The sequence below is a fragment of the Leptidea sinapis genome, chromosome 9 (genome assembly GCF_905404315.1).
Source record: "Leptidea sinapis chromosome 9, ilLepSina1.1, whole genome shotgun sequence".
NCBI classification, from domain to species: Eukaryota; Metazoa; Arthropoda; class Insecta; order Lepidoptera; family Pieridae; genus Leptidea; species Leptidea sinapis.
Genome location: NC_066273.1, coordinates 9,818,739 through 9,845,994, shown reverse-complemented (window position 1 = coordinate 9,845,994; position 27,256 = coordinate 9,818,739). Strand labels below are relative to the sequence as shown.

The 27,256-nt window shown below is 35.5% G+C and overlaps 1 protein-coding gene across 1 annotated transcript in view; it reads right to left on the bottom strand.

Annotated features, from left to right (window-relative positions):
- LOC126966226 (putative phospholipase B-like lamina ancestor) overlaps positions 1–27,256 on the bottom strand; it is a 54,299-nt gene that overhangs the window by 3,923 nt on the left and 23,120 nt on the right. Inside the window, exons 3-8 of the mRNA XM_050810176.1 lie at positions 12,099–12,440; positions 8,584–8,733; positions 7,614–7,866; positions 1,891–2,156; positions 1,194–1,428; positions 675–883 (exon numbers count right to left, since the gene is read on the bottom strand). Of these exons, the coding sequence (XP_050666133.1) occupies positions 675–883; positions 1,194–1,428; positions 1,891–2,156; positions 7,614–7,866; positions 8,584–8,733; positions 12,099–12,217 (1,232 nt within the window). The 5' untranslated portion in view covers positions 12,218–12,440. The remainder of the gene's footprint in view (positions 1–674; positions 884–1,193; positions 1,429–1,890; positions 2,157–7,613; positions 7,867–8,583; positions 8,734–12,098; positions 12,441–27,256) is intronic.

Below are 27,256 nucleotides of genomic sequence, written 5' to 3'. Positions count from 1 at the left end.
CGTTGTCCTGCACGGCTATTCCTAGTTTGGGGCAAGATGATTTGTGTAAAAGTCAAAGCAAATAAAAAACGACTGTCAAAAATTAACACTTCACAAGATGGCGGTGTTTGTCACACTGAGACAAGGGTCTTTAGCTGAGAAATTTCACTATGTATTGCGTGTTTCAAGCCGAGACACAATATGTTCTTGCTAATATGCAGCGAACCCATCTAGCCACCAGCATATGCAAAAAAACCTTTCCAGTGCTGGATAGACTTTGCCAAACAGTTTATATTTATAATATTTAAAAACATATTAATTGTCTTATTACGTTTGATTTTAGATGGACAATTTAGTATTTTAATAGCTCATCTTATAAAAAGAGTTATGTGGAATACAGGAAGATATTGTGACAGCTATTGCTTATTAAGGAAACTGTTGGAGTGATTGGGTAAAGACTAAAGAGAGATGATAGATGACAAAACGTGTTGGAAAATGCCGAGTTAAGCGTTTATTTCATGACCAAGAACAAGAGCATGTATGAAAGTTTTGATGGATGGATTTAGTGAAAGAGCTTCTTTCACAGGAAGTGTGAAGTGAGGAATGACTTTGACAAAATATGTAAATCCGTTATCTATACCTATTGGGAGGGAGGTTGGTATGTACGAAACATTTAAAACCATAAAACAACTTACTTATTCACCATGGTCTCTTTAATAACTTCCTTCTTGTCCTCGGTATGAACATCTACATTAATATGACGCAAGCTGTCGAACTTGTTGAAGTCCACAACCAACCACTGTTTGCACGCTGTGCCGGAGTTGCTGCGGGCAATTAAGTGGCCCCAAGAGCTGACATTGGTGGCGAGATGATTAGCAGCTGATATACGAGGACCAATGGGAACCTGAAAAAGAAAGGGGTAACAGATATTGGATTCAGCACCTTACAAACTAATTTGTTATGTATATTACAGCCATTGTAAAATAGTCAATTTGATTGAAAAGAGTGGCCGTTGAGTTTCTTGTATGTTTTTCTCACGAGCTCAACTTTTTCCGAATATATGGTATATTCAGTAATTTAAAAGAAATTCTTTTAGTGACGATGCAAAAGCGCTTAGTTTAAATTAAGCCTAATTGAATAAAGTTAATTTATACCTTGACCTTGAATTTTCAATCAAATTAATTATTGTTAAAAAAGTATTGACAACTTTATACCTGTTCTGTAATATTGACGTCTTTCCGCAAGTTTTTATTGAAATTCCTTAAGGGTGTTCCAGTAACAGCCATTCTGTGATCATCTCCGTTGATGACGTAGAACTCATCCTGGCTGGTAACTGATCCTGGATACCCAGAGAAGTCTACCGTGATTCCAGGAGCAGGCGTTGGGTCTTTCGACGTCAGGTGATAATTAAATTTATACCTCTTCATTATGCGAGTCATTGTTGAATAGCTGTAGAATAAAAGTATTTTAGTAGACACAACTATGATTAACGATTGGTTTCCGCTGCGCTCCAACTAGATACCGCAGGCGTAGCTGCAAAATGCAATTAATATACACCCAAGTGGGTACTCGAGCCAGTCTGGAACAATGTGTGAAGTTAACGTGCCACATGTTCTGTTAAACTTCTGTATGAAATTCAAATATTTTTATTTAAAATCACTTATTAAAAGTCAAAAACTACCACCCATTCAAAAGAGACTGCCTCAGACCTGAGAAGAATGGGCGCAAGAAACTCGGCGGGCTTTTTTTTAAATACAATAATATGGATTAGAATATGATATCGTACATTAAACATTTAGTTTCTGTTCTGTTCTAAGATAGTGAGGTATCTAGTTGGAGCGCAGCGGAGACCATTCCTTATTCTAAGGCTGAAGCGAATTTAAAATAAAATAAAAAAATGTTGCTAATTACCTTCCAGCCGCATTATGAGCGACAAATAGTTTCTTTTCAGCATCATCTCCTGCAACCCTGACAAAGGCACTCGATAGACCAGGCAACATATTCAAGGTGGGGTCAACCAAAGATATATTCAATTTGTCCTGCACCTCCATAACCTCCGACACAAAGTTCAACCAGTAAAGGTCCGAAATGTCAGTTTCATACTCCTTCTGGCTTTTCTCAACGCCATGCTTCCAGCCCGTGAAAATACCTCCGATCTGCGTGTAGTGCAATGATACCTGAAAATATATTTATTATTCAAACAACAGAAATCTTATAACTATATTTACAATACTACGACTACATAAAATTAAAACTATCATTACGTGGAAGCGTACCAAGAATACTGGCAACATTACCGCGTTGGATAGCAAGGCTGATCCGTTGACCGAAATAGCTGCCAGCGCTTGGGTTTCCAGTAGCCTTATTGAGGCGCGAAGATAGTATTTTAATGAATGAATGAAAATGAAAATTCTTTATTGCACTAAAATACATAAAATATGTATATAACAGTTATGGAAGCACAATTAGGCGACCTTATCGCTATCCAGCGATCTCTTCCAGGCAACCTATACGTGTAGGAGATTTTATTCACATATAACTTGACATAAGGCAATAAATTAACATCATATAGAATATATATATACACATACAACTATTTACATAAATATAACTAACATTTACCTACTACTGTTAGATTTACGCAAAAAAGAGGGGAAAAAAAGAATTTAACATACAAAAATAATAAGATAAAGTACATTTACACTTATACATTATAGTTATACTATACATTTTCACTAGACGACTTGTTTTAAGAAATAGTTTATTTATTAAGTTTTAAATGGATTGAGCGTCTGAGCTCTTCTTATATAAAGACTAGTTGACCCAGCAAACGTTGTATTGCCGATATTAAAATCGCGATACAAAAGTAACTGTTGATCGTAGATGGGTGAAAATTTGAAGTTGTATGTATTTTTTAATGCTGACTCATAATCAAACAAAGATAAAAAAAATTAAAAAAAAAATTGGCGTGGACCACCCTCAACATTTAGGGCGATGAAAAATAGATGTTGTCCGATTCTCAGACCTACCCAATATGCACTCAAAATTTCATGAGAATCGGTCAAGCCGTTTCGAAGGAGTTTAACTAGTACAACCGCGACATGAGAATTTTATATATTAGATAATTAATGTCATGTAGCTATAATATTATGTATAAAGAGTTATGTGATTATAATTATCGTGATTGTAATATCTTATTCCAATGGAGAAAGTAATGGACGCTGACAAATAGGTAGGTACTTTTATATTTAAGATCATATTATGGGTCTCCTGAACTCACACTTGACAGACAAATTAAAAAAAGGGCAGATACAATCCATTCATAATAACAATGCTATACTGTTATCCTTTAGATTATCTGTGACTGTTACAATGTCATTAAAGAAACCAGTTTTAATTTATATACAGACAGCCTGGAAATACCTACAATATAACAATTTGTAATTATAATTAATTCGAACTCATGTACGAAATCTACATAATATCATAAAATTATTGCGTATCTATTACTATGTCGTACCTATTTCTTGAATGAAACAATAGTAATTAAGTAGGTACATTTTACCAGTGGGAGGCTCCTTTGCACTGGATGCCGGCTAGATTATGTGTACTACAACGGCGCCTATTGTAATGTATTTCATATTATTGTGTTTCGGTCTGAAGGGCGCCGTAGTTAGTGAAATTCCTGGGCAAATGAGACTTAACAATGTTATGTCTCAAGTTGGCAAGCGCAATTGTAGTGCCGCTCAGAATGTTTGGGTTTCTCATGAAACCTGAGCGGCTCTGCATTGTAACGGGCAGGGCGTATTAATTTTTCGGGTCGAACAGGACGTTCAGCTGATGGTAATTGATACGCCCTGCCCATTACAATGAAGTGCCGCTGAGGATCCTGGAAAAACCCATAAACTCTGAGCAGCACTACAATTATTGCGGTACCCATAATCTAACCGGCATTCTGTGCAAAGGAGCCTCCCACTGGTAATTTACTCCAATTACTATGGAGCTGAAGATCCTGTTCGTCTCTTCTCTTACTGACATAAAAAAACATCGTTGTAGCTGGAACGATCCGTAAGTTATCAACTAAAACAAATAAGTTATACTTTGATAAGAATTGCAAAAATTAATTGTTTGTTTAATTTTGTTAATACGTAACCCATAGACTGTTATTATAAGATAGAGCCTGTTGCTGTAAGGCAGCGCATGAAAACAGGCCAATTTTATTACTTTAGTGTGCATGACAAGCTACGCCTTACACTCTCGATTTGACACTTTTTGTTAGTGTGCGTGAATTGCTCAAAATGGAGGTAAGTTCTAAACACATTTTTTTTCGACGTTTTCACAACCATAGTTCAGACGCACGGACGAGTAAAAAAAATGTAATAATGTAGTAATGATCTAGGGTAATAGGCATAAACTTATTCTTGGCCAGGTTTTATCGGCTGTCTAACAGTAGGAGACTCTATCTAGACGAATAAATTATTTAGCGGCCGTTCCCAATATTCAGTCTATCTCTTACTTGAGATAAAAATCCTAACTATCGTTGACTTTTCTGTCCCATAAACTTATCGACGGTGACTCACCTTATCCGTACACGCAGTTATCTGTCAATAGGACGACGCTTACCAGCGATAGAAGTTTGTATGGAAATTGCAATTCACGCTTCCCAATATAAGGCGATGAGAATGACTTATCGGCTATATTTACAGCTAATTAATGACAATAGAAGGTAGTAATTTATCTCTATCTGTAGATAGTATATTGGGAACTGCCGTAAGGCTATTACTAAGACTCCGCTCCCTCTTCGTCCGTTTATCTGCCCTTTTTTTTAATTTGTCTGTCACAAGGTGTCTTTTTTCAACTTTGGGACACTCTGTATATAAAAATGAATTGCTGTTCGTTAGTCTCGCTAAAACTCGAGAACGGCTGGACCGATTTGGCTAATTTTGGTCTTGAATTATTTGTGGAGGTCCAGAGAAGGTTTAAAAGGTGAATAAATAGGAAAATGCTGCTAAATTAAATAAAAACAACAAATTTGTTTTTCCTTTGATGTGTCCATACATAATTTCTATGAGAGAATTTATTGACGCACGGTTTGACAGTTCTGCTGTGAAACAATTTCATTACGACAACAGGGTGCATATTTTACGAAGTAATTTTTGATGTTATGATAATATATTATTGACGAATTCATATAAAAACATTTTTTTATTTTATTATATTTTATTTATTATAAACAGAACAACGTCTGTCCGGTCAGCTAGTTAGTAATAAAACTTTTGTGCAATATTATTAACTTAATAGTTCATTTAAATTAATAATTAAATCACTAAAGTCACCCCGATGGAGGACCTCCGAATGGACTAAAATGAGTCGATACCAACACCGATGTTATTAGTAAAGCCGATTTTAATTCATAAATAAATAATTGTTATTCGTTTTTAGGGTGCCGTAGCCAAATACCAAAAAACGGCACCCTATTATTACCATGCAAACTTCCACCGAGAATTGGTTTGAACGAGATCTAGTAAGTAGGTTTTTTTAATACGTCATAAATAATCTTGCTGCTAAATTCTCACTGACAGTATGGCGGTACTAACTGCGCTAAGGATAACTCAGCGCTAAGTTGCCTCTTATAACCGGGTAACTCTGCAATGGATTGAGAGAGATAGCGGTTCGTTGGGTAATGATGCAGCGGATGAACTTGCAAGGCGGGCATCGGCAACCCAAGCGGCTGGTCCATTGCCACTTCTGCCACTGCCCTTCAGCCAAATGCGCTCATGGATACGCTCTCTCACCAACAACCTACACAGCACCCGATGGATGAATGTCCTAAGCTGTTGACGACTGTCGAAAGAAGCGATACCTGCACTGTCGCCCAAACTGACACGTAAACTTATCAGCCTCAACAGACATGACATCCGTATAATGGTGGGCACCCTAACGGGTCACACATCATTAAACAAGCACCTTTTCACAATCGGCGTAACGGACAGTCCTAAGTGCAGACGCTGTCTAGCCGAGAACGAAACGGTCACTCACGTAATCCTGGAATGTGCGGGAGTGGCCAACCAACGGGCAAACCTTAACCAATCGTCGCTCCAGGAAGTCTGCGAACACCCCAGGAATGTTCTGAGCTTCTGGAAGGAGCTGGACTGGTTGGAGTAACTGGCCAATACTGCACGCAAAATGGACCCAGACTAGTGGTTTAATTGCGGAAACAGGAGACCCTATACCAACCAAATAGTCTTGTTGCTACAGAATCCTTCATGGGCGAGTCCGACTCAAAATTGACCGCTTTTTTTAAGTGTACATACTAGTCCCTTTTAGATAAACCCAATACAACACAAGGTTATGTGTTAAGTACTTATCTATAAACATTTCGGCAAACGTACGTACCTACACCGTAATTATGTTATGACAATTACTTAATTATTTACTTGACAACTTATGTCTCAAGGTGATAAGCGTAGTTGTAGAGCCGCTCAGAATATTTGGGTTTTTCAATAATCCTGAGCGGAACTGCTTTGTAATGGGCAGGGCGTATCAATTACCGTCCTGATCGTCTCGTCCCTTATTTTCATAAAAAAAATTGTTACACATATGTATCAGACACGTTACCCTTTAATATATAAAACTAGTTTGTATATGTGTAATGTAAATTACTCACTTCTGGGATTGATTAAGTATATAAAATAAATTTGTAACCAAAATTAAATGAATGGGACTCAAAGCCGGTACCTCTCGGGTTCCGTCCGTCAATGTGGTTATACTTATTAAATAAATAAAGATAACCGCAGGAAACTTAATTAAATTGGTCTCGGGGCATAAAGACTAGATCTTTGAACTGGTTGGCTAACTAACTTCAATTTATATTAAAGGATTACTCACTTCTAGGACTAATAAACTAATAAAATTTGAAAACAAAATTTTAAGAACGATGCGGGACTCGAACCCACGTATACATAACTAACTCCATTTCCATAATTAAATTAATTATTTATTGTTTTATAATATGTAGCTGGTATCTGTATTTTAATTATTGTTGGTTAGTTTTTAATTGCTTCGACCTTATGCAAGTGTTATTGTAGGTGATAATTTTAGCTTCCTGTATTATATTTATATGATTTATAAATGAGATATTGTAGAGTTCCTTACCGATTCATCTCAAAATTGCAGCGTCAAAATGTACAAAAATCTGTTATAATTTATTTATAATATAATTAATACATAAAAAAAAGTGTGTGTGTACTTATGTATGCACGCAATAAGTAAGATATACTTCTTTGGCCTAACGAAGCAAAAATCATTAAAATTATTTATTTCTCATGCTATTCTACGTTTTTAGAAATAACAATTTTGTAAAAATCTGGCTTTGACAATTAATTATTAAATAATGTCCTAATAATGGACGAAGAAACCAAAAAAAAATAACGAATGACGCAAACGTCAGAAAATTTTAGGAACCAACTTCACCCTATTACTGTTGTGTTACAGTGATGCGCGCGCATCTTAAAATATCACTCTCATCATTTTTTCATAACGCACCTAAAGAAGTATCTAAAACTTCAAAACATTTGATAGGTATCGAAAAAAAAGTAATAATAAATTCAGAGATAAGAGTCGACAAAACTTACATGATGCCAGAAAGGGTCGGTAGAGCTTCTATCGGCTGCATACGTCTTCCAGATATTAGCCGATCGATCCAAGTGGTCCCTTAGTTTGTCACATTGCCTTTCAATAGGGCGGTCTTCGCATTTCGCTCGGATAGTATTCTCCAGGTGGATATGTATCAGGTACCAGGTTAGTGCTCCTTCTACGATTCCTGCTGCATATGCTTGAACCTCGTCTGGATAGGTACCGTTAGTTTCAATTTCTAACAGAGACCAACTGTAATAAATAAATACAGCGTTAAAATAACTGGGGACACTATCTGAATTAAAATTAATGTGGTTTTTTGTAGCATTTTTCGAAAATTATCCATATCCTAAGTTCCAGAGATAGGTATTGTATATATTAAAATATTTAATGCACTCTTACTTCAATATAATTTGACAGGGGAGTGGGAAGCTCCTTTGCACAGGATGCCGGCTAGATTATGGGTACCATAACGGCGCCTATTTCTGCCGTGAAGCAGTAATGTGTAAGCATTATTGTGTTTCGGTCTGAAGGACGGACAGATGGCCATTGGGGCAGTAAAGTCCTCGAATGGCGACCACGTACCGGAAGACGCAGTGTTAGTAGGCACCCCACAAGATGGATCGACGATCTGGTCAAGATCGCCAGAATGCCTTGGATGAGGACAGCGCAGGACCGATCGTGGTGGAAATCTTTGGGGGAGGCCTTTGTCCAGCATTGGACGTCTTCCGGATGATGATACGGACCTGGCAGAAGTTGGTCTGTTTGTGACACAAAGAAAATCGATCGAATTTGAAGTTACAAGTGTTCTATGCAAAAAAAAATATCTCGTCAAAACGGCGCCAATTGGCGCGGACGATTTAAACCAGCACACGGATATATTTCTCGAATTAATTGGACTTAGTCTCCTGGCAATGTATTTTTAGATCGATGCATTTTAACTTCACTAACTTAACTTAATATTCTTACCCCACTGTGTCTATTTCCCCTCGGAAGTAAGCGCGGGCGACTCCTCGCGGTATATTAGCTAGCTCATTACTCTGTCCCCAGTACTCAATGCTGTAGCCAGTTTTTTCGGAATAAAACACTGTTGCTGCATAGTTTCCGTCCTCTTTTATCCTGAAAATGAATGAATAAAAAAATATAAATAAAAAGTAATAAAACCAATCACACCCAATAGAAATGTAGATGCTTTAAAGTAAGTTTAGGTTATTCCAGATATCTTTTTTTCTGGAACAGGAGAGTTGAAAAGACGATACGAAAATATCAACAGTAGATTCTCAAATAATATCTCGGTACCTTCAAAAAAGCGAGTACACCTTTGTAAATTTCCGGCGTCGCTCCTGCGGTTCCTGTTGTTGCAAGGCACGACAATGTGGGCGGCGGTGATCACTTAACATCAGGTGACAATTACGCTCCTCTTCCATAAAAAAATTCCAAGTGCAGCATCACTAACTTAGACGTTAAGATACGTTATAATTTTTTCGTTTGTCAAACTATCGGAATTAAACAAATACTGAATAACCTAAGTAAATTGTAATAAAAATTGCATTGAAATCAGCTCAACAGACAAAAATTCAAAAAACAAATTTTTTGCCCTCTTGTACAAAAGTACAATCAATATTTTTAAATAACTTTAGTTAGTTTTTCTAATTAATGTACAAAAACGGCACACTTAAGATTTTATTATATTATGTAGAAATGTACACATTAAAAGTATAGTAAAAATATATAGTACTAATGTAGATATATTTGCGAATTGCGAGTTATAGATATTGTGTAAATTTTCAAGTAAACAAACCGTGTTAATTTTCGTTATATTTACGTAACTGATACATTATATGTGTGTGTAAATACCTATGACATTATTTTATAATTTAAATAGGTTTTCCTTGTTACTTCATGCGTAATGCATTGTTTTTTTTTTGGTTTTAACGGTACTAAGTCCAACATAACAGTAGATATATAATTATGTTTCAGTAGTAGTTGTGTATTATTCCTAGGAGTGAGGGTTATCACTTTAAAAACATAAGTTGTTTAGATATACAAGAGCGACATCTCAAGTCATTATCCTAATATGCATATATTGGGGTTGAGCAGGTTATCAACTGTAAGGTACATCCTGCAGATGAAGCCACAACCTGAGAGTTGAAAGCATACAAGATTTTATGACAATACGTCACTCGAACGGTTAGCTCAGTTGGCATAGCACTGGCACGGAACGCCAGAGGTCATGGTTTCGAGTCCCGCATCGTTCATAAAATTTTGGTGGTCAAATTTTATTTGTGTTTCAGTAGTAGGTTTATCAAAAATAAATAGATTTCTAAGAAACAAATCACGCAGGAATCTGTTCTTCTGTATATTACTACTAACTCTACTTATACTACAAATGTCATCAAGAGACGAGCATGATAGGTGATCACTTACGCTCATTATATCATCAAAGATGCGCTGCCGAACTAGTTGTATTTAACTTTTGAGTACTCATAAGATTCGCAACCTCAGGCCGAAAAATGTAATCCAAGACGTGGAAAATGAACTCATAATATTATTAATTGGCAAGTATCTAATCTTTAAAAGCCTACTAAATTATTTTCAAACACTGTTTTCCCGCTATACCATATTAAGCTCTGTTCAAACTGAGGCAAAACGCGCGGGTCGCGGGACGGAAGTCGCTCGCGCCGATTGTGTCAGCTAACTTGTATGGACGTGTTCAAATTGATGCGAGCAGTCGCTCAAGTTGAAGCGAAACAAGAGCCGGATGCCCGGCGGGATTGTTTAATCTCACAATGCATGATGTTTCTCCACTGAAGAACCAAAAAATACTCGAGAAGTCGCGTCAGATTGAGAGACTAAGCGACGAACGAATTGATCTAAAACGCGTCCGCGTCCCGAGTGTTATTCGCCTCAGTTTGAACAGAGCTTTAAGCTATCAGAAGGTACCTACTATAGAAACACAACAACAAAGAAACGATTACTAGATAGTATTTGCCAGGATATTCAAAATTACTTTTTGGCAGAATTTTACAACCAGTAAGGCCAAAATGTTGAGCTATTTTTTATATATTGGCTTTGCCAATGATCTCTTAGACAAATGATCTTAAATTGAAAAATATAGTATCAATTTTGCACCTCTTACATAAAAATAAAATAAAATGTTATAATATATTAACAATTTAAACCCATTTGCAAAAAAAACGGGCGTAACAACATTCTTTTGTTTTTTTTCGATCCCTTCATGCGCAAAGAGTTTCACCAGACAGCCACATTTTTATTGTTCGCTGCGTGGTATCTGTATGAATTTCAAAAAAAGAACATTTTCGTTTACGCGCGTTCCACACTACCAGAAGCAGTAAGCTAACTGTTCCAGAATCTTTTAGAGGATTCATATTCTGGGTGTAGATAAAGTCTTGTATGCAACTGTTGATAATTAGGTATTAAAACACTCATGTGATACTATTATCCACATGAGTGATAAATCCACATTCGTGTTTTAATGCCCCTTATTACACAAAAGTTGCATAAATAACTAATAATTTGGTTCCGTTATTTTATAACCAAACTTCTTAACTTAACACCCACTCATAACATTTTTTCTTACTCTAGATACTTAATACCTACGGTAAGCAATCTTTCATATTCCAAAGCTCAACTACGACTAGTCAGATCCAGTGCCTACCTTACTAGAAAACCAATGCACACCCCTGGCTACAGGCTACTTAGAATTATGAAATAATCTGGAGATGCCAGTGAAACAGGCTATTTCCCTAGGTGCCCATTTTACAATTGAGTGTATATAATTTAACATAGAGATAAATTATTAAAACCATAGAGCTACACGGCCAATGGGCTGACCGGATACAAGCAGTGCGTTATATAATTATTTTTGAACTGATTTCCGGATTTTCTCAATACTGCTACTGGTACTGAGTACTGACCCTGTTCGCGGTATAGGAATTCCTTATTCCTACGAACCGGTACTGCACCTTCGTTAACAACCCAGTTTTACTAACTATAAGTAGATAGTTTCTTTTTTAATGAAAATAAGGGACGAGACAAGCAGGACGTGCAGCTGATGGTTAATTGATGCGCCCTACCCATTACAATGCAGTGCCGCTCAGGATTCTTTAAAAGCCTCAAAAATTCTTAGCGGCACTATAATTGTGCTCGTCACCTTGAGACATAAGATGTTAAGTCTGATTTGCCTAGTAATTTCACTAGCTACGGCGGCCTTCAGAACGAAACACAATAATGTTTACACATTACTGCTTCACGGCAGAAATAGGCTCCGTTGTGGTATCCATAATATAACCGGCATCCTATGCAAGGGAGCCACTGGTTTGTTTAGTTGTTTTGTTTAAAAGTAAGTAATTGTTAATAAATTAATATAAAATCTATCAGTTGAATGAAGTTTTAACGCGGACAGCAGTCTTAGTGCCTATATAAGAGACTCAGAAATAAATGTCATGTCAGTTTAGCCTTACCTTTCGATTTGTCCAACGAAAAGTGCTAAAATAGCGAGAACTCCCAAGAGTCCAAGTATATAGGAACTGATTTTAGTTTGGAGCCACGAAGCGCCGACGACTTTCAGTATTTTAGTCATTTTGCGAATAGATAATATTATAAAATAAAGTAGATATTAAGAAATTTAATAACAATGAAGTGACAGTTGGTGTAGATGACTTTCTCCAATGGGAGAGTGAACATCAATGATGTTAACTGGTCTTGCTGTTACTGTTCCTCTCCGCTGAAGGTCGGAGGCAGCATCTGATGCGGTTGGTATGTGTTGGTGTTCTACACCTTCTTCAGTTTGTGTACTGTTAACCCTGAAACAATAGAAACAATAGTTGAAATTTTGATTAAAATATACGACGTCACATTCGTATTACGAATAACATAATTATGAAAAATCTGTTCTCTAAATTAACGATGGAACTGCAAAGAGGATGGATATACTACGTAATAAGGGGCGGGACTGCCAAAGTAAAAATTGAAATTTGATTTAGTGAAACGTGCACTGATTTGATATATTTATTTATTTGGAAACAAATACAGATACATTCTTAAACATAAAGTAGATAAAGTAAAAATAGAAATATGGACACAAGGATGTCTCCTTAAACAGTTTCACTAAGTACACTTAATATTTAAATTTACACTTACATTACACTTAGTTGTATACATTGTTACAATTTAGATGAAATTACGTGATTTCTAAGTTTGAATTAGTAATAATTACAGTATAGCGATTGGCGACGAAGTATAATCCGGTTAAGTTTGAAAGCGAACAGTTGCTTAAAACGTAGTGGATTTCGGCTATCTCCGTTTTTTACCAAATTATAGCCCTCATGTGTCAATCTCTCAATGACTGCTCGTTTCATACAATCGAGTGAATCCTTTTTTGTCTTAGATAGTTTCGCTAGGCTGTGCAAATGATTTATGTACGCCGAGTTGCACATACCTACAAGTTTACCATCACGTCAAAGTCGAGGACATAATGTTATCGCTCACTGACAGGGCTGACTTCGAAGGCTAGATTCGTTTAATTATTATATAATAGTCAAATAAAATTTGAAAACAAAATTTTATGAACGATGCAGGACTCGAACCCACGACCTCTCGCGTTTCATGCGAATGCTTTCCCAAATGAGCCAACCGTTCGAGTGACGTATCGTCATAAAATCTTGTATGCTTTGTTCAACTCTCAGGTTGTGACTTCATATACAGGATCTACTTAACAGTTGATAATAGGAATTCCGATCAACTTATTTATTAAGAAACGGAAAATAATATCGGAAATGAGTACACATATGTCTCACCTGACCTGTTGGTATGTGGTTGGCACAGCCCACACTCTCTTTTAAGTCCAGAGAAATCACAAGATAAGCTTATAAAGCACCGAATAAACGTAAATATATGAATTCGAAAACATAAAACACATTAGTACAGGCGATGATAGAAGCGAGGTTCAGCATGGTATAAGTCAACGATTCTACCTATCACGCCACCGACGCCCATAATTTAAAAAATAATAATATTTTGAATATACTTCTTTAGGCGCCTTATGAAAAAATGATGAGTGTGAAAATTTAAGATGCGCGCTCATCACCTTAACACAAAAGTAACAGGGTGAAGATGGTTCCTAAAATTTTCTGACGTTGGCGACATTCGTTATTTTTTTTTTAGTGTCTTCGTCCATTATTAGGATAGGCAAAGGGTTCAAGCTCGTATAGCCGTATTCATTATTTAATAATTAATTGTCAAAGCCATCGTTGCAAGATTTTTACAATATTGTTATTTCTTCAAACGTAGAATAGCACGAGGAATAAATAATTTTAAGGATTTTTGCTTTGTTAGGCCAAAGAAGTATAACTTCTTGCGTGCATACATAAGTAAACGCACACTTTTTTTTAATAAATTGTAATGGACTTAATTCAAAACTTCCACAGTCTAACTATATATTTACAGTATAATATATATGTAATAATCTAACGCGTAAAAAGCGTAGAGATGAAAGCACTTTAACACATCATCATAAATACTCGTGTCAGTACATCTTTTATGGTTCTCACAAGAATTAAATTAAATTATGTACTTCACGGAATTGATCATGTCGTGAAACATTTCCACTCTAACAAATAAAGTAAATATTACCTTGGAATATTCCAGTTCTCGTATCAATCACAAAACAATATTTATCATATGATCAATATAACACTATTGTCACTAATTCTCGGCTGGTAATACTGCATGGTAGAATGAATCCTAAATGTTCACAATTATTTAGTTCGGACGACTTGGCGAGATCGCTGACAAATACAAACATGTAAGCTTCTGTAGTCGCTTGATATGTCCTTATCAAAGTATCAATAAAAGATATTCTGATGTTTAAGGTTCCCGCTCTTGTTTTATCTCAACAAAATCAAATGTACAATAATAAGTATATATAGCTTCTATTTCAAACGGTACAATAGACTAAATCTTTTCTTTTTTTGTTCAATTAGTCCCGTCTGGGCAGGCAATGGTCTAAAACCATACAGCCTCTAAATCTTCTGAACTTTCTTCAAATGTGACAGATAACTGCAATCATAATATAACTACTATTTCAGGTACTGGCTATCAAGAAATTCTTTATTTAAATGGCGTTATTTCTCTAAAGTTTTCCCTCCATATCTTCAACTGTCAAATAATTACGAAGTGATAAAACCACTTAACTCTCGATATACCTAGTTCGTAACAACCATTAAGTTTTTATTCAGCCAGTAGGCGAAATCGAATAACGAATTTAAGTTCCTGTTGATCCACATTTAAATTATTAAATTTATTTAGTTAGCTGATTACTAACATTTTCTCAAAATAAATTTATCTAGTCTTGCTCTTATGTGGCAGCAGAGACCGAGCTTCTAACACGGCTAAACTTGCAATGGTGTTCACAACAACTATACATCTATCCAGCCTGAAACAAAGGCTTAGCTACTGATATTACACCCGACTGTTCTACACGTGTATTGGCACTTACATTTGCCGAATAATAACCCTATCAATCTGCTATTTAATAGTGGTTCTATGTTTACACGCGGAAGCCGGCGTGATCCCAGGCTTATGTAGCACCAGAGTAAACAATGAACAGTTACGTATGTCTGCGAAGATTTTATGTAATTATTATGAACAATACAGTTTTATTCGGTTATATCTAATATTGAAAACCAGCGGGAGGCTCCTTGGCACAGGATGCCGGTTAGATTATGGGTACCACAACGCCGCACATTTCTGCCGTGAAGCAGTAATGTGTAAGCATTACTGTGTTTCCGTCTGAAGGGCGCCGTAGCTAGTGAAATTACTGGGCAAATGAGACTTAACTATCTTATGTTTTAAGGTGACGAGCGCAATTATTATAGTGCTGCTAAGAATTTTGGGTTTTTAAGAATCCTGAGCGGCATTGCATTGTAATGGGCAAGGCGTATCAGTTACCATCAGCTGAAAGTCTTGATCGTCTCGTCCCTTATTTTTATTTAAAAAAAAACATTAAATAGCAAATTTCAACAGTGGGAAGCGTCTTTTTTTACCATGAAGGAGTACAAGCATGAGATACCTCATGTCTCAAAGATGTGTGCACAATTTAGATGCCGCTCAGTATTTTTGGTTCAATCAAGAATCCTAAGTGGCCCTGCATTGTAATGAGTAGGGCTTATCACTTACTATGAAGAGAACGCCTTTTTTCTGATGTTAATGAAATGAGCACGCTTTTTTTATGGAAATAAGGGACAAGACGATCAGGACGTTCAGCTGATGGTAATTGATACGCCTTACCCATTACAATGCAATGCCATTCAGGATTTTTGAAAATCCCAAAACAAGGCACTACAACTGCTAATTTCACTAGCTACGGCGTCCTTCAAATCGAAACACAGTAATGCTTGCACATTACTGCTTCACGGCAGAAATAGGCGCTGTTGTGGTACCCATGATCGAGCCGGTACCCTGTGCAAAGGAGCCCCCCACTGGTAAACCACGCTTATATAAACGTATATTATTATATAGCATACTAGTGTACTATAGGCCGACCGTTTATCTGAGTCCTCGCCGCCCGCACCTGTCTCAGTCCCCTTTGTCGTCATACCCCTGCGCCCCTGTACCCCGCAGGCGAGGACTCAGATAAACGGTCGGCCTATTATATAGTATATTATTCAATGGATTCCTGCCCAGTATAATACAGGTACCAACCCCAGAAATGATACCTATACTCAATGCAATAAATAATAATCAGATATATATTCTAAAAATTATAAATAAATAAAATAAATAAAATCACATTTATTGTTTTCAAAGAAAAAAATTACAGAATAACTTACATGCTACAGATTACAAATTAAAATGAAAACAAAAGGTATCGGCTCAGCTTCTGCTGCTCGGCGTACATTACTCCAAGCAGCGCTGGTTTTCAGCCGCCCCCCTCCCTGAGGTGTTATTATGGAACTATTAGAGTCCACGTCCACCAGATATAAATCATCAAGAAAATTTACAATAAACTTTCAAATGTTGTAATTGTACATATACTTAGTTTCATATAATTATGTTTTAAAATCTATCATACTATTTATTCTTACTATATCTAACATATTTATATTACATATTCAGAATATATCACACTATAGTCATAAGTATCTATCCCTGATAAAGAAACTGAAGTATCAGTGGGCAGGGCACACAGCTCGACGGATATTCAAATTCAATTTTTTTTTTATTCAAAATCACTTATTCAACTTATTGATTCTGAGAAGAATGAGCGCAAGAAACTCAGCGGGCTTTTTTTAAAATATAAAAATATGGATTACAATGATACCGTACAATAAACATTTATAATTAAAGAGCCTGAGGGTGTTCGCTTTATTCCCAGTCCGTGGTGTCATTAAGAAAATCGCTTATGCTATAGTAGCCTTTCCCACACAAACGTTTTTTAACAATTCTTTTAAATTTCGTTACACATTTGTTATGTACATTTTCTGGGATCATATTGTAGAAGCATATACATCGCCCAACAAAAGACTTACTAACTCGACCCAACAGAGTAACCATAACAAGTTTATGCTTGTTCCTCGTGTTAACATTATGAATGTCACAGTGTCTAGAAAATTCCTCAAATTGCTTATGAACATACAGAACATAGATGGCCGTTGGGGCAGTAAGGTCCTCGAATTGCGAACCGAAAGACGCAGTGTTAGTAGGCCCCCTGAAATATGGACCGACAAACTGGTTAAGATCGCCGGAATAGGTTGGATGAAGGCAGCGCAGGACCGATGATCGTCAAGGCGATCTTTGGGGAAGGCTTTTGTCGAGCAGTGGACGTCTTCCGGCTAAAATGATGAGGATGAATATTGTACTCGCGTAAGCATTATTATACAATGTTGCGATATTGTAGATATTAAATCTTATTATAAATTGATGTTATAAATATAAGCAAAACTATAATGTACTTCTTGGCAATATACCAAAGAGTATTGCTGTTTACGTATTAATACAAGCTCGTACAGAATCAATACGGGAACATAACAATTGATTATAAGTCATTGTGCTAACAAAGATTATTCTAGGACAATCAGATTGACCTTCGCGGTTCTATGTAAATAGGAAACTTGCGTATTGATAACTAGAGTATTGTATACTAGAGAGGATGCAACTGCCAATCATAGAGAATGTACTCAATTAATAACTTCTTTTTTTTATGAAAATAAGGGATGAGACGAGCAGGACGTTCAGCTGATGGTAATTGATACTCCCTACCCATTAGAAGCGATTACTGAGCGGCACTACAATTGTCCTCGTCACCTTGAGACATAAGATGTTAAGACTCATTTGCCCAGTAATTTCACTAGCTACTGCGCCCTGCAGACCGAAGCACAGTAATGTTTACACATTACTGCTTCACGGCTTGCGGTACCCATAATCTAGCCGGCTTCCTGTGCAAAGGAGCCAAATTGGTAAATTATAGTTATTATCAAGACGAACGGTCATGTGCTGCCCTCATTCAACCTATTCCGGCGATCTTGACTAGATCGTCGGTCCATCTTGTGGGGGGCCTACCAACAATACGTCTTCCGGTACGTGGTCGCCATTCAAGGTCTTTACTGCACCAACGGCCATCTGTCCGTCGAAGTATGTGCCCTGTCCACTGCCACTTCAGTTTCGCAACCAGTTCAATATTATCATTACCGAAAGATGATGACGCTTATTTGCTACATAAAGTTTGTAAAAAGTTTTGAACTCAAATTCGCTTCTTAATGTAATGATGTTTTTTTAGGAAAATGGAACATAGATATCGTACCTATAGACTAAAACAAATATAATGTTGTTATGTTTTATACAATTTTAATATATTTATATGCCTTTATAGTTTAAATAGTTTCAGGCTGCGACTTGGTTCGCGTGGAAATCTAGAGTCTAGACTATTTTCGCGATGAATTGTTCACGTTAGAATATCATCCCCACCATCTGGATGAGTGGCGGTCCTCCACAGTGCGGTTTTCAAGCTTTCTTCCGTATACTACAAAGCTGTGGAATGAGCTTCCTTGTGCGGTGTTTCCGGGACGATACGACATGGGTAAACACCTTAAAAAAAAGTGCGTACACCCTCCTTAAAGGCCGGCAACGCTCCTGTGATTCATCTGATGTTGCAAGAAAATGTGGGCGGCGGTGATCACTTAACACCAGGTGACCCGTACGCTCGTTTCTCCTCCTATTCCATAAAAAAAATCGTTTCTGTGCGTGGGGACTAGTATTAATGAGTCTGCAAAATTTCATAATGCTCGGCTGAATAGCTAAGCCGTGAAACTGTTAATAAAATATTTTATTAACAGGGCGATTTGAGCTTGTCTATATTTGATGTTAACAGGCTTAAATCGCCGTGTATGTGCAGACCGTAAATGATGAATGAATAAATATTGTTTACTTTGGGCAATTTTAATTAATGACAACATTGTTTAAAATGATGTATATAGGTCACGGACGAGTAAAAAAATAAGGACTCCGTGTCACCTTACATAACAGTGACGCACCAATACAAGCCGGTAAACGTGTAAATACATAGCCCCACGCACACACATACACTAATACAAGACGATCGGCCGCCATTATGAGATTTGCCATCATCTGACGTCGTGCGTTGTGAAAAAGATAGATAGTGAAAGATATATATGATTATTTAAGGGAGAAAAAATTGTGTAACTGGTATCCCCCGTAACCGCACACACTAGCATAAAAGTGCTCCACTTGCGCGGAGGCGCGGAGTCCTACTTTTTTTACTCGTCCGTGATATAGGTATGTTATACTTGCATATGGTTCGATTTATAATGTTGCAACGCAAAAGTGTTGGAGGTAAAGGCATAAAAGGCATTTATTTTCTCAAAATAGATTCCTTTAGAATTCTTTTTGATGTCATTTCTAATATACTAGATACTATTACCGCTTCGGAAACAAATGGGGCTCTCTGAGAGAGAAAATGCGGCGCAAGAAACTCTGCGTTTATATTAATAACGCTTTAAAACACTGACCCTGTAGTATCCGACATTACACCTGTTATGAAACGTGCTTTATCGTACACAGGAAAATTGTTGAAAAGCAATCGTCGAAGAAACTGTAAACATTACCAACAGTTTTCAATTTACGTGTTTCACAGGTGTTCAAGTATATTACTTTGTTGCTCACAACATGCATTATACACCGTTTCATTAATTTTTTTTTAATGATAACCCTCTTTTCTGGGATTAATTACGCAAATTAAATTTATAAAAAAAAATTATGATGCGGAATTCGAAGCCGCGACCTCTCGAGTTCCGTGCGAGCGCTCTTTCCACTGACCCAACCGTTCGAGTGACGTATCGTTGATAAATCTTGTTTTCGTCGTTTCATTATCGAAGAGATTTAATTTGGTTAAAGAAACCTTGTGGAATTAATGTGAATTCTACTTCGACTTGAGCTGGTTTTATGCTTATTGAGCAAGAGGTTGTGGTCTTAAATCCCACAGGGTTTCCCATGGGGTTAGGACTACCTCATGAGACTACAAGCTATAAACCTAGTAGTAGAAAATGCTTGGACCAATACAGCCACGAAATCATTGGGAATAGAGAATCTGGGGAGGATTTATCAGGGAAAAAGAAAATATTTTTTCTTAACCGAGTAGTAAACGTGTATAATATGTCTATATCCTAAAACAATTGTTTAAATACATAAATATTGTTCAAGAAAGGATCTCAGAGATTCATTGAAAAATGTATTTGGGTTTTAGAATTTATTTGTTTCAACAAGCGTTTTATAAAAAGTAAATTGAAGTAATATGTGTTTATTATAACAAGCTGACCCAGCAAACGTTGTATTGTCATATAAAGTAATGAATAATAAAATATTCAATAATTAAAATTTTTGGGGAAAAAAATAGATGACGAACTATTCTCAGACCTACCAATTATATAGTACATAAAAATTATCGTACTACAATAATCATTATATTCGATTGCCATCTTGCAACTCTATTGCGTATCTGTGGATGGAATAGAATAATATTAAAATCGCGATACAAAAATAGGTATTGATCGTAGACGGGTGAAAATTTGAAGTTGTATGTATTTTTTAATGCTGAATCATAATACAATTAAAATATAAAAAATTGTCAAAAAAATAAAAAAAATATATCATTTCGGGGTATGCAAAATAGATGTTGGCCGATTCTCAGACCTACCCGGTATACACACAAATTTTCAAGCAAATTGGTTTAGCCGTTTCGGAGGAGTTTGGTAACAAACACCGGGACACGAGGATTTATATTTTTTCTTATATTATTTATGAATATTTATAAAAATTTTGGGCTATAAAAATAGATGTTGGCCGATTCTCAGACCTACCCGGTATGCACACAAATTTTCAAACAAATTGGTTTAGCTGTTTCGGAGGAGTTTGGTAACAAACACCGAGACACGAGAATTTTATATATAAGTTACCAAGTATGATGTTTTTTGACGTTCTGGCGCTTCATTGGTTTGATAGACATTGACATTGACGTATTTGTATAGAGTTGCACGTCGCTATTTAACTGTTGTATTTTGTTTAAATAATTGCAATTTGAAATAAAGCTCCTGTAAACGCGTTAACACAGAGCTAACACTAAGCTAGATCGCTATCGCCCTATTTTAGGTACTAATTTCATCAAACTAAAAGATAGTTGCCTCCCAAACGGTCTCCGGTTCAAACCCCACCGGCCACTTACCAGTGTTTTACTAAGGAACGAGACGAGCAGGACGTTCAGTTAAAGGTAATTGATATGCGCCGCTCAGAATTCTAAAAAAACTCAAAAATTCTGAGCGGCACTACAATTGCGCTCGTCACCTTGAGATATAAGATGTTAAGTCTCATTTGCCCAGTAATTTCACTAGCTACGGCGCCATTCAGACCGAAACACAGTAATCCTTACACATTACTGCTTCACGGCAGATATAGGCGCCGTTGTAACTCGCACTTGGTGATGAAAAGGCAGTGACACTAGGGCATTTCCACGCGAATCTGGGGCAAAGACGCGTTGAGTTGCAAAAAATTACATGTGATATCTATATAGAGCTGAATTCGAGATTCGCAAAATAAATCTACTAATCAAGGTAATATTTATTAGAATTGGGAACAGTTTAAAATTAATTTAACAATCATTGTATCTATACATATTAATAAAATTTGTGTGTCTGTTTGTAATATTGAAATAACCGTTTTTTACTACATGTATATGAATATATATAGTATATACATACACAAAATAACATTTTCTTAAATTTTTGTCTGTCTGTCTGTCTGTTTCTTCCGGCTAATCTCTGAAATGGCTGGACCGATTTTGACGGGACTTTTATTGGCAGGTAGCTGATGTAATAAGGAGTTTATTTTAGAAAAATTATTTTAACCTAGAAAAATAAAGTAATGTTGCAATGTCCAAGAAACAGTCTAACTCTTAAAATAATTTATATGGAAAAACAAAGTTTGCCGGGTCAGCTAGTCTATAACAAATTCGAACTTAAAAGAAGCATAAAATAATGTAATATCCATCATGACAAATCATCCATAATAAATCCATCATGTTATCCCATGAATAATAATTATTTTAAGTAAACTCACAAACACAACAACACACATGTAGACACAACACACACACAAATACGCTTTTTAGTTTTATTAAAAGTAATCAGTAACTCTTTTATATTATATATAACTTTAACTAACTGCTTAACAGTTCAAAGATGCAATCGTGTTTAAAACTAAGCTTAGGTAGCGATTCAAATTGACCTAGTGAAGAGTCCATTGTAAACCTTTTTGCGATTTTTTCCTTTTTTGAATTAAGATTTTTGTTATTTTTGCGCAGTCTGTACCTATAAGAAGATACCAAATATCTTAGATCATTTATACGTCTAGATGACAGCTGTGAAAACGTCAAAAAAATTATGAGTTTAGAACTTACCTCTATTTTCAGCAATGCACGCACACTAACACAAAGTGTCATATAAATCGCTAGTGTAAGACGTAGCTTGTCACGCACACTAAACTAATATTCCTGGCCTATCTTTATCAGTTGTCTAACAGCAAGAGACTATAGTCTAGAGTCTAGATAGCTAGACGTATAAATTATCCAAGATAAATAACGGTAATAATAAAACTAAAACGCACGCTATTAAAGAAAACAAAACTAAAAAGTAGAAAATAATTTTTAGAATAAACTACGAATATTGTATTTAAATAGCAAGAACAAAGTATTTTGTGATATCTTCAAAATTACTCGTCTTTTACTAATATTTGTCTAATAATTATAATAACTTTTTAATAGATAGATCTCCATATAAATCCTCTAACAAAAACGAAGTAGAGGTGGAACCCTAGTCAATAAATAGAGACCATCTTAAAAGCAGTTAGCAACACACTTCGGTGTCTTGTATCAGCTCATCAGCAGGTTGGCTTTAGCGCCACGGAAACTAGGACACGGCTCCTATTACAAAAGATTCCTATTACAATATGTAATCACTGCACGTGTATATCGCTGTCAGATATTGTTGCAAATATAGCACTTATTACGTGAGAAATAAGTGTTATATTGACTCGTGATTGACGCAATTATGAATTTGTCAAATTAATTTTCTTTTAAGGATATGTGCACACTGTATTTTTATTCTTCCATATTAAATTTAAAACTTTTTTCTGAATTTCTCAAATTTGGTTTACATTTGCGAAAAAGTGACAAGTAATTTACCTAATGGTACTATGGAGTACCTTTGAGGATCGTTTATTCTATTCAAAATTTTGTGCGGCATCACATTTTTGTGCGGTTCACTTTGAGATATAAAATGTTATTTATTATAAACCCATTAGCGAAAGACAAATACAATAATGCTTGCACGGAACAAGAAGCTCTCTTTAAAAGCTTTTTTTTATGAAAAATAGGGACGAGACGAGCATAGCATTCAGCTAATGGTAATTGATACGCCCTTCCCATTACAATGTAATGCCGCTTAGGAATCTTGATAAACCCAAAAGCCTGAGCGGCTTTACAATTGCGCTCGTCACTTTGAGACATATGATGTTAAGACTCAAATTGCTCAGTAACTTCACTAGCTAAAACCTTTAAAAGCTATCCTGTGCAAAGTAGCCTCCCTCTTGTATACTGCTATATTACTACACAACTATCGCCTATCATCATCCATGTTTTCAGTACCTAAAAGAAATGCACGAAAACTAGCAACACTCGTGTATTGCCAAAAAAAAATTTGTCAATGACTAATTAAAATCAAGATACATTAACAGTCTTCGATTACGCTATCAGAAAGTTACAGCAGCAGTTCTTTGAAGTTTCCAATCCAGCCGCATTCATAACAATTATTAGGAAGTTAGGGTATTCTACCAGCTTACTGGGCTTTATCATTTTATTGATAAACGAGATTCAATAAAGTTTTTACAGCTACGAAAACACCGGACGCAGATATTATCTATATATGTAATTTGAAAAAATCAATATTACAGTTTATGTCCACAGTAAAACTGTACCAAGTTAATATTAACACATCACCCTAGTAACATTTAATAGCACAAGATATTTTTTGTAAAAGGAGTGGGATTCTCGCCACATATTCTCGTTAAAGCTTTTCCGATGTTGTGGTCAAAGGGTAACTTTTTATTCTACCATTTTGACAGGCTATGTATCTAAACCTATTTCCCTACACAACTAAATAATATATAGTCTAGTGCCTATTTTTCTTTATTTTGGTAAAAAGTGTTAATTTTTTACATGCAGCGTACAGAGTACATATAATATTGCTTTATCCTACATTGTAGATTCAAAGTGTTAAAGATATCGAGGTTACTAAACAACATATTGGGTACATTTTACCCCAATAATTAATAAGAGTTCTCAAGGAAGGCGATTCGAACTAAATCCGTGCTAAAATCATAAATATTTTAACGCGCCACGCCTAGTAAAATTACATAATAAATAAAATTATAAATTAATATTTCAGCTAGTGTGCCCATGTCCTAACGACGGCATAATTAAAAATATGTTGTCTTCTTATTAGAGAAAACGTTGTGAAAACGTAATTGTAGCCTTGCCTGGCGACAGTTATCTGATATCTACAATGTAATAGAGTCAGGTGAATTATCAATGTCAGCTGATTTATTTTTTATCCATTCCCAAGGGAGCATCGGGCTCACCTCGTCTTCAAGTTCATTTGACAGGATTTAATTTTAATTATTATTATATTAATTTAGAGTACTTGCACGAGGCTATCAGTTTAAACCAAAACACATTATCAAACATAAATAATAATAAACAAAGATATTACATTTTAAAACAACATTTTCAAATTGATGCAGTTGGAAAAAGAACCCACCATATTGTCATATTAAGGCGCGGACTGACTTGGATTGTAAACGCTACAACCAATAGTATGCAAATGGGCATTTATTTTACTGGTTTTCTTTTGTTTATTCAAAATATACATATTAAATTGAATAATTGTTCGGTTTAAGTTTTAGAAAAGTACTAATTCTATTAAATTCTTTAAAAAAAGAATGTTGTTATCGCTGAAAATTCAGAGATTTTAAACTTATAAGTTTATTTTTGGGCTTCCAAATTTTTCAAATTATATATATAAATATTGTATTCGGTTCAAATTTTTCTCTCAAGTCCTTCTTTTTGTAATGTATTTTTTGCGTAGGAATATTTTCATTGCGTTATGCTGTAATCGACTCAATCAATTTTTGTGAATATTGAGGTATGACCGCGCCTTCAACGTCAAATGGGCACTTAATGTACTATCACGTATACAGTACGACTTACGATAGACAGACAAAGCGTACAAGAAAGAACATCTCTCACAGAGATAAAGCAAGACAGAAAAGGAAAGCGAATCTATTGTGACTGTAACCCATTTTTATTGACAAGTCGTAAACAGTCAGATACGCTTAGAATAAGCTCTTTTGTTTCTTATGCTTTTTAAAATATATTTTCTACTTTTTAGTTTGTTTTTCTTAAAAAGCATGTTTTATTTTATTTTGCTTTTTTCATCTTAAAACGATGATAATTTTGTAGTTACGAATTAGCGCGTCCCATAGTATCTGACGGGGTATCGGACATAAAGAAATCGCACATCCTGAAGATCCTGATAAATGGCACAGACTACATAAATTATTATATTGACACCAATCGTTGACCAGTGTACAAAGTAAAGTAAGTAAGTGTATAAAAGCCTGTGATTCCTCTGGTGCTGCAAGAGATTGAGGGCGGCGGTGATCACTTACACCAGGTGACCCGTACGCTCGTTTGTCGTCCTATTCCATAAAAAAAAAGTTTCAAATTAATCCGAAGTTTGGAAGGGGTCGAAAATCACGTACAAAGATTCCGTTACATACAAACAGACATATATACCCAGCTAATATAAGTGGAACAGACTGTTTGAATTATTGTATTGTCATACGAACATATGGTAAATACAGTAATTATTTAAGCGTATTTGAATAAAGTTTATTTGACTTTGACTATGACTATGACTATGTTCGGAAAAAGTAGAGCTCGTAAGACGAATATACAAGAAACTCAACGGCCGTTCTTTTAAATCAAATAGAGTGTTTTACAATAAACGTCTAAACATGAGCTATGACATTATAATAAAACTGTCATATATTTAACCCTTAATACCCATTTTATGAAAAGGAGTCATTTATAAAGGGTTATATAGGTTAAGGTCCCGGGTTCGAATCCCGGTAGGTGCAGGCATTTGTGTGATGAATATGGATGTTTGTTTCCGAGTCATGGATGTTTAAATGTATTTATGTATGTTTATATGAATTTATGTATGTTTAAGTAAGTATATTGTAAAGTTGTAAGTTAAATATATCATTGTCTTGCAACCCATAACATAGGCTATATATGCCTAATTTGGGGCAAGATAATTTTTTGTAAAAAGTGTGTCAATATTATTATTATTATTAACACCCATTTTATGTAAAGGAGTTATTTATAAAAAGTCAAATTCACACCAAACTCAATGTACTAGTAAATTACGTCTACAATCGGGATAATTAATATGTAAAACAATATTTAAATCGTTGATCGAAGCACGTGTTCTATCTTTATTATACTATCTATATATATACACCCACTAGTATTGTAAAATATAGATTTTACTGCGTAATTAAATAAATTAATTAATAGTAATATTACTATTATTCTTAATATTGCGGTTTGGTTTTTTATTCGATGGTTAGATTATAGAATGTACTAGCTGACCCAGCAAACGTCGTATTGCCATATATCATATTTAAAAAAGATCAAATATTATTGTATTCGATTGCCATCTTGCAATCCTATATCGGTTTGGTGGATGGAACAGAATAGTATAAAAATCGTGATACAAAAATAGTTGTAGATCGTAGAAGGGCGAAAATTAAATTTGTATGTGTTTTTCAATGCTGATTCATAATAAAAAAAATTGTCAAAAAATTAAAAAAAAGAATTGGGGTGGACTATACATAAAATTTAGGGGGATAAAAAATAGATAGTAGCCGATTATCAGACCTACTGAATATGTATATAAAATTTGGTAAAAATCAGTAAGGTTTCAGAGGAGTA